The 17,295-nt window shown below is 46.7% G+C and overlaps 1 protein-coding gene across 1 annotated transcript in view; it reads left to right on the plus strand.

The window, feature by feature from the left end:
• Positions 1–17,295, plus strand: part of LOC135385551 (DNA repair protein XRCC1-like) — a 314,938-nt gene that overhangs the window by 118,284 nt on the left and 179,359 nt on the right. The window contains exon 9 of the mRNA XM_064614927.1: positions 15,298–15,414. Within this exon, the coding sequence (XP_064470997.1) occupies positions 15,298–15,414 (117 nt within the window). The remainder of the gene's footprint in view (positions 1–15,297; positions 15,415–17,295) is intronic.

The raw sequence follows: 17,295 nt of genomic DNA on the forward strand, positions 1-17,295 counted from the left end.
TTAATTCAGTTTGTTTGTGTGATACGTACAGTATTGTGCCCACGCATAATACTGTCCTGCTAAAATCATATTTGTATAGCCGGTATTAGTAAATGGATTCAGTTTCCCCAGGAAAGCAGCCAGTTTCCATTTCGAATTTCGGGGTTTTTCTTTTTTAATATGCTATTTCGATTCTCCGCTTCAAAGGGCAGCTCATTTAGCAAATGGTGTTAGTCGTTGTTCTGTTTAGCTCGTGCTCCGCTTTACTATATCTCTTGATGTCAGGCGTTGTTTTGTAATTGCGTATTTTCTTTCGTCCACGCGCTCATTTTTCAGCCTTTGCTCAAAGGAAGCACTTCGTATACATGTTAACGTTTATATTTCCTGTGTGTTTGTGCAGCGTGCATTCTAGCCGAGGCTTACAAATGTCTGTTTGACTTTTGCCTTAGTGTTTGGTCGATGTTTGCTTTGAACAACTGCAGCCGGCCCGCCTTTGTGCGTGAGGGTGTTTACGCAAAACACGCTTGAAACAGACAGACCTTTGCTTCGCAAATTTAGGGGCCTAATTAGCGCCGATGTACTTTGCGCACTTCTCGCACTGGTCAACAATTTGCAGTGCGCGAAATCATGTAACCATAGTAGGAGCGAAAACGCGATTTTTTGGAGCTGCAAATATTTAAACAAAAACTGGAAGTCAACTCAGTCTTCAAAATGCTAGCTGCACTATCAATTGTGGTATTGTGCAGGCATGAGAGCAGAAAGCCACAGGGATGCAGGCAAGGGTAGTGCATGTACCAAAATAAATTATACATTTCGTTTCTTTAGCTCGTTTGTGAAAGTCGTGTAATCGAAGGCCGATCCCACAGGGCTATGAATAGTACGGAAATACATGTTTATTGAGAGTATGGAACAGATGTTTGGGAAGCTAGAGGGTCAGTTTTTATAGTTCGTATAACTGGATACTCATGGTACTTTCTTAAATCTATTATAATATCGCTATATACCCGTAATCCCTTATCTACTTACTGGACCAACTTCTGGTGGTGCACAGCGACCCATTTAGGCGAGTTAAAACGGCAGGAAAAATCGTGGAAATTAAACTCAGCGTGACAAAATAAATGTAACGACGCAAACATGGGCTTCTGTGCATGAGAATAGGCTGTACGGACGTTAACATGACGGTCTCCGGGGAATTGTGTGCAGGTACCGCTAGACGCGATACCGGTGCAGAAACTGAAACCAACTTCTTCTTTGATGCTCATTTCTGCTATACAGGATTCGTAATTACGAAAACCTCTTAGGCTTGCCTCTGAATAAATTTAATTTCGTTTAGTTGAAACATTTCCTGTCCCTCTGGTGATAATTATGTTCCGATTATGGCGGTGGGTTTCCAACCAGACGACCTCGCTGTCGTCTGTTGAGTTCTCCGAGTTAACATTCGGTGCTCACCTCCGGATGCTATTCTCTGCTTTCGTATTATTTCAGTGACCCCCATATCTTACATATTCCTTAGTTTAGCTTTCTTTTAATGCTCTGTTACGTGCCGTTCATTTGCGTTTTACCAGCAGTGCGCCAGCTGACCGTACATGTATGTACCCAAGTTGTTCTTTGGTACTTAGAAGTCATCAGCCTCAAATAAGTACGTCAAAGGTTTCCACCGCCGTCTGTCATGTATCGAGACGATATTAAATTGGTGTCCTCTTCTGCGGGAGAGGGTAGTGTGCACAACGAAAAGCAGGACTATTTAGACGTGGTAGAGCTACGGACGATCGAAGGCATGCCATCATAGGATCCTCTGACGCTGCTCCTCATACATCTGTGAGAAGAGCTGTGCAATTTTTCAGTGTGTCGACCTCGACGGTGTGGAAGACACTAAAATCACAAGCATTCCATCATTACAAGACGCAGCCGCTTCATGCCATGAACGAGAAGGTGTACGAGATTTGCACTGGTGAACTCTCGCGAATTCAGGGCCACCCTCTCGATCTTCTGTTTTTTCCGTTCAACGATGAAGCTACCTTCAATGTAAACAGCCACATTAACAAACGTAACTATCGCTACTGGTCCACAAGGAATCCGCATAATCCGCACTGGGTGCTCCAACAGGCGGTACAGTCGCCGAAGACGACCGTTTGTTCTATGGCGAGGGGGTTTGGTCGGGGCTTTCTTCTTCGCCGACACTGTGTCGAGTAGGACAATTAACTGACAACGCTGAAGAGGGAATTCTTCTACTTCCAGCTAGCCTGCGCCCTCACGCTTATTCAGGGAATTGTTGCCCGAATTGGTGTGTCTTCATCTGCAGAAAGAGGTCCCTATTTAGCGGCAGCAGTGAGAGGCTGGTTAACAGAAGTTTCGGAAACAATGCCTTGGCCTGCTATGTCGCCAGACCTCACCCCCTGCAACTTCTCTCTGCGGGTACATATGAAGTCCAAAGTGTACAGCGCCCAGATATCGAGTCTACACCAAAATGAACAGGATGGAAGGCGCTGTTCGATCACACAAAGCACTGTCAAGGTTATTCGTAGAGCACCGTAGATGTCCACAGAAATGCATCGCGTCTGGGGAACGTCACATCGAGTGCTGGGCGGCACGTGACTAACCGCCTACAGGCGGCGCCAAACACTGCCCCTTTCAGGGCCACCCAAAAAGCACGCAAAGACAGGGCCGCGCGCTGGTCGGACTGTTAGGGACAGATGGTCGGTAAGGTCTGGTCATTGCAATATTTTACGAAAATCAAAACACTCTGACGCCCTAAGGTTTCTTTGAACAGTAGACGTGCTATCTCAGAAAATTGATCTGTTCGATAGGCTGAGCCCTCAGCACTCTGGCGTAAAAGTTCTTGTCCCACTTGCTAGTGTGGAAGTTTTTAGGAAATTAAAATCGCGGGCAGCAGTATCGATGTTGCCACCAATAATCAAGTGAAGTCGCTCGTGAAGTACAGCAGCAAAAATACAATAAAAAAAACGAAAAGGAGAGCTACATTGGATACGCGGAACGCTGGGGCTAGAACGACAAGCAAAATCTTCTTCGATGCCATCAGCGGCAACAAATCATTTATCGGGGATGGAGATCACGCTTGCTTGACGAATTGTGACGTCTGCTGGAGTCCCTTTTAAAAATATCAAAGGTGCACTAAAGTGAACAAAATTTGTTCTTGCGGGATGAAAGGTGCCGTTATTCCTTGACAGCGATACAAAAGAAATAGGATTCGTCCCTTGCATCGTTTCCACTTCTTCTCTTCCTCCCCTTCTTTGGAACTGCAACAATGCAGAGCGGACTCCCATTGGTCTCCACAAACGATTTGCCCAATTATCTCGGGAGATCGCTCGAGGAGGCGAATGTCATGGTCAAGAGGGAAGGTGCGCATTCAATGAGGAGAAATTGTTGCGTTTTAGTGTCCTTGTAGGCTTGCCCTGTCACCTGTGTAACTTGTCGAGCTGAGTTTTTACAAGCAGCAAAATGTTGCCACACACTGCCAACATAAAACTGCAGAACCTCTCCATAGTTTTCTTTCTTTTCCAATCCAATAAAACTGCAGATCTGGTGTTTTGCGCTATATAATGCACAGAAACCTCCGGCGAACATTCAGTCATGACATACCCTGGCAACTTTCTTGTTCAACGAACACTCGTAACCACTTGGAGGGGTGGATGTTTAAACGAACCCGGCCGTTGTCTCACTGCCAACGTCAGAACAGGACGTGCCATAATCATCAACGGAGAGACGGAGAAATCTTTCAACTAAACGAAATTAAATTTTGTCAGGCGTGCACCTAAGAGACTACCGCGGTTACGAGTTCTGTGTAGGAGAAACGAGCATCCATGTGGAACTTCGTTTCGCCCGCTGCACCTGTAGCGTCCCTAGCGGGCATACAGTTATCCGGATATCGCATGTTGACATCGGTATAGCCTGTTCTAGTGCAAGTGCATAGTTCTACTCTAGTGCACAGTGGAAGCCCAAGTTTTCGTCGCTATATTTACTTTGTTACGCTAAGTTTAGTTTCCACGATTTTTCTGCGGTTATAAATACGTCTGCACAAATGCGTCGTCGTACGCCACCGGAAGTTCATCATGCAAGTTCAGGCATGCATACGATAGTTTCTACTGTATCTGTTTCGTAACCCTATCCGGGTATTCACACGCGCGACATTTCCCGCAGAAGCGGAAGACGCGAAATACGTCATAGCTTTCTAAGCGCGAGCGCTCAACGTTCAGTGTTCACGTACACTGATAACAGTGGGGAATACCATGCAATGCAGTCACAAGATATTGTGTAGCAGACGACAAGAATGACGCTGACGGTGTCGTCTACGAAGTGTCGTCTGCTAAGTGCGCAGTACGCCACTGCCGATATTCCGCACCGTGTGAATGCTCAAATAACACGGGACGGAACTTCGTCTCTGTAAGCAGTGTTTTTGCTTTTTCTTCCACTAGAATCTTCCGTGAGGATGTCGCTCGTGTGAATACACAGTATACTGACCACGAGAATAGTAGCGCGTGCTGTCCCTGCATGCACAGGGTCTATGCAGACAAAGCACGCTTTACAGGAGAAGTAGACCGTCTTTTCTGGCGAAGGCGTCGGAGGACGACGTTTCGAGCAATCCGAACCCTACCGCCATGTTCCTCGCGCCTTCGGCCTCTTTCGAAATAGCGACCGTGGGATCAGGAGGCTGACATACTACCGGCTGAACCACTGAGATCAGTTGATTCGGACCGTGATCTATCGGTGACAGGGAAATCCTTAGCTACATAAAGGCAAAGAGAGCTTAATGGAACCCGATCACTCCGCGTGATGAAGTGTGAGTTGGAGGCAACACCTCTTGCCTTTAACTTTATGCGCTTCGCTGTGCGTCTTGTTGATCTCGCTGATCTGATTGACTTCTTGCGGACCACACGTATCATGTGTTGTTTTCGATGCCACAGCTCCTGTCGTAATGCAACCCATGAAGAAGCGGCTCGTGGACATCTATATCGTGCAGGAGCACGAAAGCTTTTTGTGACTTCCCGAGAAGCGCGAGCTCATTTAAGTAGGGGCGTCATTGACTTATATAAGTATTTAGCTTTCGTACTTGGATACCCTGAGATTGAGGGAACAAACAAAAAACGATGACACGCAGCTAAATCTCAAACTCAGCGGTAAACTTTATTTACACGAACACAATTATATTTTTACGGAGCAGGAGAGGAAGAAAGGTAGGCTTTCACTCTCGGGTTGAACGTAAAAGACGCTCTACTTACTTATGCCATTCCCCGAACTGTAAATTTCTGTCGTCTCCTTTAGAACCCTTTTCAAGCCATTCGGCTTTCTAAGACTGGGGAGCAAAGCCGTAGGGAGACGTAATTGTTAGAGAGCTGAAGATTCTAGAAGATGCAGTCCTCCTTGAGCACATAATGGTGTTTGTGTGAATAAAGATTTTAGCTGCGTTTGAGATTTTGTTGTGCTTGGTCCAGTTTTTCCTCATCCTCAGGGTATCCAAGTATGGTAGTGCGAAGCCACCCACTCGCTTGCTTCTTTGCTGTTTCAATCGACGTATCTCGGTGAAAAGTAGTAGTACCATTAATTTTTCTCAGAGGCTTGGTTCCGTTTGTTAGAGGGTTATAGGAGATGTTAGTCTAGACTAGCTTGATTTACGAGAGGGATGTTGTTTGCCTCAAATATTGTTTTGACGAGGAACAACTTTTATTTACGTTCCTCGTCGTAGTTTATTTTTTAGGCCGGAGTCACACTGGTTATACACGTGCTCCAAACATGTATGACAACATGTCTTCAAACATGTATGGAGCATGTATAATGCTCGGTCACACTGGTTATACAATTCTTGTTTGACAACATCGTTTGGTCCAAACGCGTGTATGATTATACATAGTCTCGAACATATGTTGTTCAAACATCGGTCACACTGGTTATACAACTTGACTGGAGGAACAGTGGGAGTGGCTTAAACCGTGATGTATGGCACACGTCAGTGTCACAGTAACCAACCGAGGAGTTTATATAGCTTCCATTCGCGGATATCGCTATTCAAAATGTACGAAGACGACGAAGACGGGCCTGCACTTGCTGATTTTCGATTGTTTTATGCCCGGGCAAAGAGGTCGCCGTTTTGAACGTACATGCAGCACAATGTCGCGAACACTGACTTACAACTTACTCGTGTAAAATAACTTACGCGCATCACGATGTTGTTGACACTGACTCGTGCAAACGAAAACTATCGTGGCGAATACGCCCGTTTATCCAACTTGTCCATCACCGTTTTTCGGCAGTGCCCAAATACATCGTCGTGTGTTTGACACATGTTGTCAAACATAGTAAGAGCGCTTGCTTGTATGACGGCACGGTCACACTGGTTATACACACGTGTTTTGACACATGTTTTGCCGGTGTATGAGCAGTGTGACCAGCACTGTATGATCATACATGTTTAGAGGATGTTTGTTATACACGTTCGTCATACATGTATGTCGGGATGTTCGTGTATAATGTATAAAAAGTGTGACTCCGGCCTTAAAGCTTCTAGGCCATCAACGTCCTTCTCAATGTTGTTGTTCTTCCTGTATATAAGGGGCACTTAGGCAATAACGATCTCGCCGAGTTGTGATTCACCAGAAAACGTCGTGCCGTTGTGTTTGCGGGAGCATGTGCTGTACACTATCGGGCTGCCTCGTTTCCGGTACGCATTACGGTCGACGCCGATTTTTATTTTATTTTTTAATGCGGTACAGTGGTTCTAAGCAAAGGAAAACACTGGAGGATGGTACTCAGCCGTTGCTTCTTCATCCTGGATGGCGCCGGTCGCCCACTTCGCCGTCAGTGACTGATGGACGAGGCCGGCACAATTTGTGGAGGAGTGCTGAGTAAATATCATCTTGCGACAAAGTATGTAGGGAGAATACGGTCCTACGTGTTAGTGCTAACGAGGGTAGGTTCATTGAACGAGTGATATCCTTTTCTGAATCATCGCTCATAGCACTGATGCGAATTGGAAATATTCAGCGCTTGCAATTTCAAAAGTTCGACGAGCAAATTTATTGCGAAATCATTCGTCGTAAATGAAATTTTCGCAGTCAGCCTTTGGTACAACCGCATTCTTCTCGGCTTGCGTGTACGAATCAAAATGAAATCAACATGGTGGAACTAGCTTTTTAGAAATAAAACGCTTGCCGGTGGAAATCTGCATCTTCAGCTCTATGTGCTTCCATAACAAACTCTACAACACACTGAAAAGAATGACAAGCTAAAACTTACAGGGAAATGAGCACTTACTGACGAGAGTTATGCGAGGAATTTGCGAGGAATATTTGTGGAATTTTAATAGTTCAAATATGACAGTGATCGAAAAAGCCAGACAGCGTCGGGATTTGAACCACACATCTGTCGATTGGCATACGCTTTCCGATGACTTGCCTGGGGGCCTCATTTGACTGACGGGACACGCATTCACTCTCTCACATACACACACACACACACGTACGACACAATTGAACCTCTGTATGCAATAAGGGGATAAATCGACTGATCTCCTTTTCACCATTTTTGCTGCAATGACATCTACATACCAGTATGTACATGCCATAGAAAATTCACTACCACGTTTCAATTTATCGGCGCGCTACAGGAAGTAAGAAACGGGAAATGCATATATGTCAATGGGACGGACAATCAGATCAGGACCCTTTTCTCGGTTTGGGATTTTTCGACTTATCCGCTTATTGTATACAGAGGTACAGTTACGAGGCGCGGCATCTGGTGAACATGATGGCTTGTTCTGAGGCTGGAACATATAAAGGGGACACACACAACACAAACCTCAAGTTGCCTGAGGATATGAACAGTTGAAATATTGCAGTCATCGAAAATGCCAAACAGCGGCTCCATCTGAACCACGCACGTCTCAAGGCTTGTGTTGTGTTTGTCCCTTTGTATGTTCCAGCCTCAGAACAACTACTTTCCATGATGGATTTTCAAATTTTAATCGGGCGATGACGTGCGAACAATTGCGTGCAGGATAGTTGAAAGTTGTAGTGTGGTACACCTCAGCGAAGACTGAAGGGCATGGCATGAACTATGGAGGACCGTGATGCCTGCCACAAAAGAAAGGTTCATTGGAAACACGAACATGTTTCGTACCCTTAAGGGTTCACCATACAGGATGGTCCACCAACCATGATAGAAATTCATAGTAAAAAGCGTGGGCCCCGGAGAGACATGCGGTCAAGGGATTTTTGCTGCCAATAACTTTTGCCACATATTGGTAACATTTTCATTTCATTTCAATTGACGGAAAGTTAATTTCTTGAATTGAACTCCGCAATTTCCCAAGGCAACCTAACGTTTTCTTTGCGGAAATGGGTTCCTCGTGGTCATTTTACTCAGTACAGCACATAATCCCACTCGTAATGCAATGACAATTGCCGAAATAAATTCGCCGAAAATCCGTGGAAATGAGTACACACGGTACATAAAAATGGACATCCTGTATACATTGAATACGGAGACGGCTGAATGCAATACATTGGTGGAAGCGGACAACAAATGAACAACCGGCTTACCGGTCATACAACTGACACGTTGAATAAAACCGCAAAGCAGCCGCCGAGCATTTTAACCTCCCTCGACACAATTTTGACAATATTAAATTATACATACTGGAAACCGAGTTCAGTTCCACGCGCGACATATGTGACAGGGAGTCAGATGTCACATACAAGTTCAATACTATTGACATAGTCGAGATTAACGAGTCACAAGGCGCTCCACAAACACTCCAGAAAAAAACCCTCTCCGAGCCTTTTCTCGTCTTTATTTTCTGTCAACGCGGTTATTCTTTGCATGACCGGTGCTTTCTTTATTGCATGACACGATTATATAAGTACATACATTCAAAAGGATACTTGCATGCCTCGAAAACGTCTCCACATAACCGCTAACCTCTTGTCTTTCTGACCGGCTTCGTTGTAATGATGCATTCATTTACTTAACCCACTTTCCCAACCCCGGCAAAGCGCCTGCGAGTGGGACTCCGCAACAAAATTGCCACAAAGGTTGTGATATATCCGTAACCTTTAGAATGTCAGGAATATATGCACGAAATATCTCATACCAAAACTGCGTGGGTGTTATACAAACGAATTTATTACGAAGCGAGCGCTTCGCCTCTGTGAAGCGAGAGGGCGCTGAAAGCCATAGATTGAGAAGTTACCCGTCAAAAAGAACTCGTTACAAGTTAATTTACCGTGTGCAAAATGTAACTAAGTTAATAGCGAAGTTCTTCAGCCTGAAATGTAACTCGCAGTTACTGAGTTACTTAAAAAAAGAACGAGTTACTTCCAAGTTACTTCGGACACAAAATAGCATTACGCAGTTGCAGCGCGCGTGAGCAGTTGAGTTAAACCTTGAGTTGCCTGCGGAGGAGCGCTTGTCCCTACAGATGACGCACCCTTGGAAGTCGCTGGGGAGGTGTGTTAGCTTAGTTCAATTGGTAGAGCCCTGGAACGGTAATCCAGAAGATGTGGGTACGAATCCTACAGCTGGCTAACCTTTTCAGTGACTTCCATATTTCATCATTTCACCATATTTCATCAGCAATACGCTTAGATCGTTTTCGTTTATGTCCAACAATAGACCTCTCCCTGTTTGTAAACAGATGACGTCATAGCGTTCGACAGCGCCAAAATTTGGTAGAGTTGAACCACTGATCTCTATAGTAATAGGCTGGACAGCGAACTGAGGGTGCAACCGTACGGTCACCGGCCGCCCACCTTGGGAAGCTCAAAACATTGCCGTACGCGACTGCAGCTGCATATTGTGCATGCGCCTTTGCGTAGCATTTTTATGGCGTCATGCCCGCCTGCTGTGGTTATGGGTGTACTGCCCGTACTTGCAAGGCACCGGGGACGACATTTCACAAGTAAGTGACTTAGTTTTACAAAGAAATGTGATTTATTGGTCCACGAGCGGGGCGACAAAACGTTGCTGTTGAAGCATGTGCGCTGCATTTTGTGACTCGTAACTCAAGATCTAAACGTTAAACTTTAAGCAGTACGTTATCTGGATAGAGTCATTGTGATAGTCCAGACTTGCTGCAGTTCATGGTATGGTCTCAGCACGAAGCAGGCGTTGAACTGCGCTTGTCAGGTGTGGGATCTACAGCTGAGTTCGGCGATCACGGTATCGCCGATTGCTTGCCTGGATCAGCCTTGTCATCCCTGCCGCAATTCATGGCATACCTTGCCTTTGGAACTGGACTTGTGATACTTTAGTGTTGGAGCTTTCACCACAAGACCTTGCTGGTTTTTTTTTATAACATATTCACTCTACCCCTAGGCATTTCGAACTGTCTTTACCGCCGTTTACCTTCCTAGTGCACATTTTTCTAGTCGATATGTTTTTACCGTCATATAGCGTTTATATCATATACTTAATCTCATTTTTGTCCTTTGGAAGTGCTTTCCTGCCGTTCGGCCTTTCATGTCATACCTAGTCATATCTAAACTTCCTGTGCAAAGCATAATGTTTATGCCCAAGCATTCATAGGCATATTAAGGTAGTTTCATAAAGAAACGTGCCAAACATTGCTGAATGCCAAGACTCAATTCTGAGAATACTGCTCCCTAGCATTCCAGACCCCCCAGCAGAAAGGAAATGGCAGAAACACGAGAAGCGACACGCGCACACGCTAACAGACCACAAAGGAAACGTAACACAACAAATACAACACCACACAAAACCAGCAAATCACATAATAGAAGTTCAAAGTACAAAATTGGAACGACACGCGCTCACACGAGTACAAAATAGACAGGAAATAACATGTACGTGACGGGATTTCACACAAAAAACGTAATGAACCCAATCATGAGGGATTTCTGTAGCGACCCGTGGCAAAATTTTAGCGAAGCAGCAAGGGAAGCGCTCACAAAACAGCAAAACATGTCACAGCTTACATGCATTCATATGGGCTCTTTTGAGCACCGCAGTATGGCGGCTACCGGTTGGCGTACCCTTTCCCGCGATACCCTCACCCATCTCCAATCTAGCCTTCTCTAAATAGAGATCAGTGAGTTGGACCACGCTCGAAACTAGAGGTGAACAAGGTCGCGCCCGAAAGCCACGGTCTTGAGGGGATTACGACATGGTCCCTTAAAGGAGCAGTCTAGAGGCACACAACTTTGTTTCTGTTTTTGGTCGGTATAGAATGTTAAGCGACCGAAAACAGTTTTCCCACAGTTAGTAAAACAGTAGCGAAATTGGGACACCTGCAATAGCCCACCGAATCCCCAGTGCGCGAAACACCCTCCTTCGCCTTCAGGATAGCCACGTGATGAGCGCCGCCACGCGCGTCACTATGTGATGCGAATGGTAGGGACGCTCCTCATTGGATCTGGGATCACATGATCGAGGTGAGCAACACCGCGCAGGCCGGAGCGTCTGCTACCGCTTCGGAGACGCCAGGCGTTCTTCGGCTGCGTGATGTCCGAAACGGAGGATTGGAAGGCAGTCAACGACACGACCTCAATTTTTTTGGACCGCTGACACCACCTGAAGAACGAGTGGTGCATCCCGAAATTAACTGTATGTTGTACAGCGATACCCCAGTGCTTCCCGACAGCGTGCAGCTTCTCTGACAGTTTTCACCGCACAGTTGGTTCTGTGGCTAACAGGTGGCGCCACAAAATCGACGTCATCGCTTGCTTTCTGCTACTGTGAGTCCTGAGATTGCACAGAAGCCACGGATATATTACTCTTGTGATTGCCACCTCATTTTGTCAGGGTGCATATATGCTTTGTTCTTTTTAGGAAACGTGATATAAATCATATAGAGAATAGAAGTCAACAAGAAACAGCTCGCAATGTTCGTAGCAGACGGTTTTTCCTACCAACGAATGAGGGGCTCTCTACCACAAACGTCACACTAGAGTGGGTGATTTGAGAGAGTGGGTAGGCGATTTTGCAAATTAATTGCGCCGCGGTGAAACAATTTTGGACAAAAATATTTTGTGGGAATGGTTTTCACATACAGCTTTACAAAATGACAGCAGTTTTTGGCCATGTTAGATACCACTTTAATGCTCCTTTAAAGGGACGCGACCCTCGGTCCTACTTTTTTTTCAGTGGGAGGCAGCGAAGTGCCCGTTTGTGGAACACAGCCCTCTCCTTCCGATGTGTTTCGGTCTGTCTACCAATGTCACGATGACGTTTCTCTGGTAGAGGTCTATTCGAACGCTTCGCATCTTACTCCCTGTGGGCGCACAATGGTTCAGCTTCACTTCAATGGCAGCGGTTCTTACTCCCTGAATAAAATACTGTCATTGATTGAATATCATGTTTTATGGCAAAAAAAAATGCCATGAAGGAACCGGAGAGAAAGCAAGAAAATATGTGGACGTGAGTGAAAAGCGAGTTAAAAGTAACTTGGAACTTAACTTAAGTTACAAGTTACCTGAAAAAGGAACGAGTTCCTCTGAAAGTTACCACTGCGCAATACGTTACAAGTTACCAAAAAAAAAGAACTTACTTACAGTAACGAGTTACTTGTAACGAGTTACCTCGAACTCTGCTGAAAGCAACACACTGCTGACACCATCCGGCATCTTTTCCCTGCGCTGCTTCATTTGACCTGGTCGTGTTTTGGAAGGATAATACAACCTTTTTCCAAGACGTACTCTCTTCTGTCCAGTTGCAACCGTTGGCTCAATACGTTGCGTGAAGGCTTGCGGCAAGATATTCGCTACACGACGGAAACTGCAACTACATGGGACGTCCTTTTTGTTTCCTTCGAAACGCAGGTTCCGAAGCACACGACAATGCTAGGTGACGTCACGTTATCCTCCTCCGGTCGTACTGCCGTATAGTAACGAGCTCTGTTTTCTGCTGTGCGCATTTCGGTTTCGGTTTGCTATTGCCATCATTTACGAATTAATTACTCGCTCAAAATGAATGCGAATGTTGTATTCGGTATCGAGTGGGTGGTTCGTGCTCAGTATGATGCTCACCTAAGTTTTTTTCGTATCCTTACGTTGTTCACCTCAGTCCTAAATGCCCAGATGGATCTTTCTCATTCACGCATTTTCTCGCGCAATCTCACGAGTTCGTTCAACACCAGGATGCGGGACCGTGTGAAAGGAGCCTACACTGTGCACCTTCAATAGCGTGCAATTATTGCTGCAGCGAAGTTGCAGCAAAAGTTGCATCGTGTGAATCGACCCTAGCATGTAGCTGTATTCTGGACTCGTTGACGCCATAATGAGGAGCAGCTGGCAAAGCTATATCTCTATGCAGCGTATCTAATAATTCAACACTCTCTCGTAGCGTTTTACCCCTTGGGGACTTTTCAGAAGGTGTGCTTGTAGAAGCACCATGCTTTGGACATCTAATGCACCATTTTTCTGAATTGTGGCGCCCTCTCGAACGTCGTCTGCACTACTGGCTGAAACCAAATGCACGGGAGCAGGCGCCGTTGTTTCATTTTCGTGTCTTTCGTATGCGTCTGTTCGCTTTTTGTGTATCGGTCTCAGGTTTTTTCGAACACGGTATCTGCTGCTTCCGTCTGTGCGAAGTTTGAGTGTCCGTTTGATGTATGCAACATGACACTGCGTGACCCCGCCATGCCATTCTATGCCAGATCATATGAGCTATGCGCCACAGTTTTGTAGAAGAAAAAGATTCTTGCGCTTCTTGAGCGTATTCTACATTAGAGAGTTTTAGCAGATCGTCAGGCAACGCTACGAACGGTACGGTAAGAACTGTGTTGCCACCCAAAGGCGATAACATGAACTACCGTTCCCAAGTTGCCTAGGTATCTGTTTCCGAGCGAATTGCCTAATATACCAACGTTTTCGTATTCTGTGCTTGTTTTCTTTGCGTTTGAAAAATAATTTGTTGTTCCACCAACAAACGAAAGGACAACGGACACTCCCTGCAGGTCAGTTCATCGCTATCACCCGCCGGTATGGCGGACGCTGTTGCTCACTCGGACTTGGTTGGCAGCATCCAAAGACCAGAAGTTCGTGTTTTCGAGTGGTACAAGGTATACCACTTCTTATAAGAAGAAGATGTAGTCCCTCGTACTGAAGCGCAGTCTCGCAGCCTTCACTTCGAACACAGTCGACGAGGTGTTGCAGGCAGCCATGTAGTTTTGTGCAACGAAAAAAAAAACGTAGAGGACGCAACGCAAAAAGATGAGCCGATCGTTCCAACGTGAAGCGCGGAAGCCACGTTTCCGTTCCTGTGCACGCGCTCTTGCTCACGTGGAGAATAGCGTCCCTTCCGTTCGCTGCGTAACGGTCTACTAAAACTCTCTATTAACGCCGTTCGTTATCGTTCCTGGGTCCTTTCCCTGTATTTTTGTTGCCGAAACCCGGGAAGCATTCACCAGGGTGTCTACCAACCTGGAAAACAGGGAATGGTCAGGGAATTTTGAAGTAACTGGAAAAGTCAGGGGATTGTCAGGGAATTTGGCCAAAAAGCAGCTGAAGTCAGGGAAAATCGCAGACAAGTACCGTGATGATGCCTGGTGGATCTCGAGTGCCGACCGGTGGTTGAGTGGCGATGCCGCAGCACGCGAGTAGCAGTTCACCAGTATGACAAGTTCTAAGGCAGAAAAGTAGGATAGCCTCACTAATACTTAATAAATGGTCAATTTTATGAGGGTCCTGTATCAAAACGTAGGACGAGGCACCAAGTTCCCTTTTGTTTTTGTAAGGGAAGTTGCTTGAAATAGTCAGGGAAAACCTGGAAAAGTCAGGGAATTCGAAGACTGCAGTTTGGTAGACACCCTGATTCACTATTTGACGGAAGGACGGAACGATGAGCATAGTAACGTTGGCTGCGTAGTAATGGTTCCGGCAGTTTTCAGCCAGAATGAGAGCCGCACATGCGCTGTGCGTTCTCGGGAAAATGGTCCATTACCACTCTGGTTGGTTTCACGACACAGGGGACACTGGCAACAGCTTTGGACACACTGCTTTGAGGCCTGCATGACAGGCCACGATCAGACCTAGCGGAAATTCTGAAACTATTTGATGTAGACTCCTGCGAAAACGAAGCCGGAGAAATCGCGAATAGTCAAATTCGCGAAGGCTTGTTGAAGTGTCTCGTCGCTCATGATGCTATAAATACGCAATGCCTGCATGCATACCATACTACAGAACTCCGTCTAGAACCTCGCGGTTCTTTATATTTTTTGTTGTATATCGCTCTTGAAGTACACGTAAATACTGAAAATGTACACTAGGTCCTCCCTGAGAGACTCCTTATCGAATTGTAACGTTCTCGAGTGCATTGGAATTTCACAGACTGCCCACTCTGTATTTGCAGATGTGCATTCCTGAACACTCCCAAGTATGCTGAAGTGAAAAAGGTGAACGGTCGCATCGTTACGAAAGAGTGGGTCCTAGACAGCTACAAGAAGAAAGCGCTGCAACCATGGCGAGAGTAAGTGACGCACCCCTGTTCTTTACAATGAAAACGGAAAAGAAAAGGCACTACGTTGAAGGAATTGCAATGCAAACCAAAAGCATCCGCTTCCAACGTCAGCGAGTTGTGATCTGGATTCCTATCAGTCGTACAAACCCGTGTTTCCACAACCTCGGGGCGTCAGTCCGTCCACCGCACCCGCCAGGAAAACACAGCAACGACAAAATAAAATCAGCAACAACAAAGATTTATTCCACTTACATCGGCCTGTACTCCGTCTTGCCCGACACTCCCAGCCAAGGGGGTCTGTCAAGCCCTCCGCCAAGAAACTAGTGAATTTCGTTAAAACCAAAATCACAACGAATATTCAGATGCCATATTAGATCGAGAGCACTAGATTCTAGTGACCGATACAAAGGCTGCTACCCACGCGACCTGTAAGGACGCACGATGTAGGGAGCATTATATCATTCGCTTAATCCGACTGCACGTCAGCACTCAAACAAGATTACCCTCCGTCGAACACGTACAACGCTGTTCTGACGCCTGATCCGGCGTAGGCGGTGGTGGTATTCGAGTTCAGGTAAGAGGTCGCCTTGTATAGCACGAACCTCCTACGCCATTCTTTCCAGTCTGGTGAAGTGACAGGCTCGAAAATTGGGCGAACGCGTGAGTGGCACTGACGGATAGACGATGCGACCTTCCGCGCTTCCGTCGCAGAGGAAACAACCCTACTGAACGGCCGAAGTGAAGCCAAAACGAATTCTACATGGCTCTTGTCGCAAAGCTGAGTACGCTTATGCAGCTCCTTTCGGAAACGGCGTTCGTAATCCGGCAGGAGAAATTCGTTCATGAACCGGGAGTCATGGAATGACGTGTAACTCGGCTGCAGCCGATGCCCGCAAACGGCTTCTCCGAGCGTGCCGCCAGCGCAGCTGACTCGGCGTCAGGGAGCATCCCGGCGTCTTTCGGGAGCAGGACCGCGGAACTGCAAGGACCTTAGTTTTCCTCCTTAAGTCGCAGCTGCGTAGCGGCCTACGACTAACCCGGGCAGCAGAGACCTGGGCACAAAGAGCGGAACCGAAAAAAGCATAAAGTGCATCGACTTATCCTAGGGCGCCATGCCAAAACAAACGTACATCCTCCAGGTGAACAGGCTCGGGCCCCACGTTGGGCGCCAGTTGTGGAAACCCGTGTTTCCACAACCTCGGGGCGTCAGTCCGTCCGCTCCGTCGCCGAGGAAGACACAGCGAGCAAAAGGTTTGAACAACAACAACAAAGGTTTATTCCATACCGCTGAACAGACAAGCCACCCACTCCGCCAACCACGGAAGCCAGGAAGACAGGAAACGCCCAAGGGCTCTGGGACCTTTGAACTGCACCGGTTTGGAGCATTTCATCAAGAGCAGCGTCTAACAAAGCACGCTTATGCACACTCAATGGTCTCGGATTACAACGCCAGGGCCTAGCGTTACCCGTGTCTATGCTATGCTGCAACAAAGACGACTTACCGGGTTTCTCGTGAAGACACCGTCAAACTGCCGCAGTACTTGTTCAAGCTCACGGCGCTCCTCCTCGGGACCATGGAATGACCCCAAGACGGTCGGGAGCGGGGACGGTTCGACAGACGTTGCTGCAGCTTGCTTAGCTGAACTGCTGTCCTGTGGCACGACGAAAGGAAAAAATCCTGACGATCCGTGGTAGACGTATCCTCCATTGGGCAGGTCCAGCACAAATTTCTGCCGGATGATGAAGCCTCTGCCCAGGATAACGGGCACTGCCAGGCCAAGAAGGTGGACGAAGCGCTGCTTTCGTCGTCTCCCATCAAAACGAAGCCAGAGCACAACTGCAGTTTGTGCTGGAATCACGTCATTGGAAGCAAGACGTAGAGTGACATCT

Source organism: Ornithodoros turicata, chromosome 2 (genome assembly GCF_037126465.1).
Source record: "Ornithodoros turicata isolate Travis chromosome 2, ASM3712646v1, whole genome shotgun sequence".
In the NCBI taxonomy this organism is placed as follows: domain Eukaryota; kingdom Metazoa; phylum Arthropoda; class Arachnida; order Ixodida; family Argasidae; genus Ornithodoros; species Ornithodoros turicata.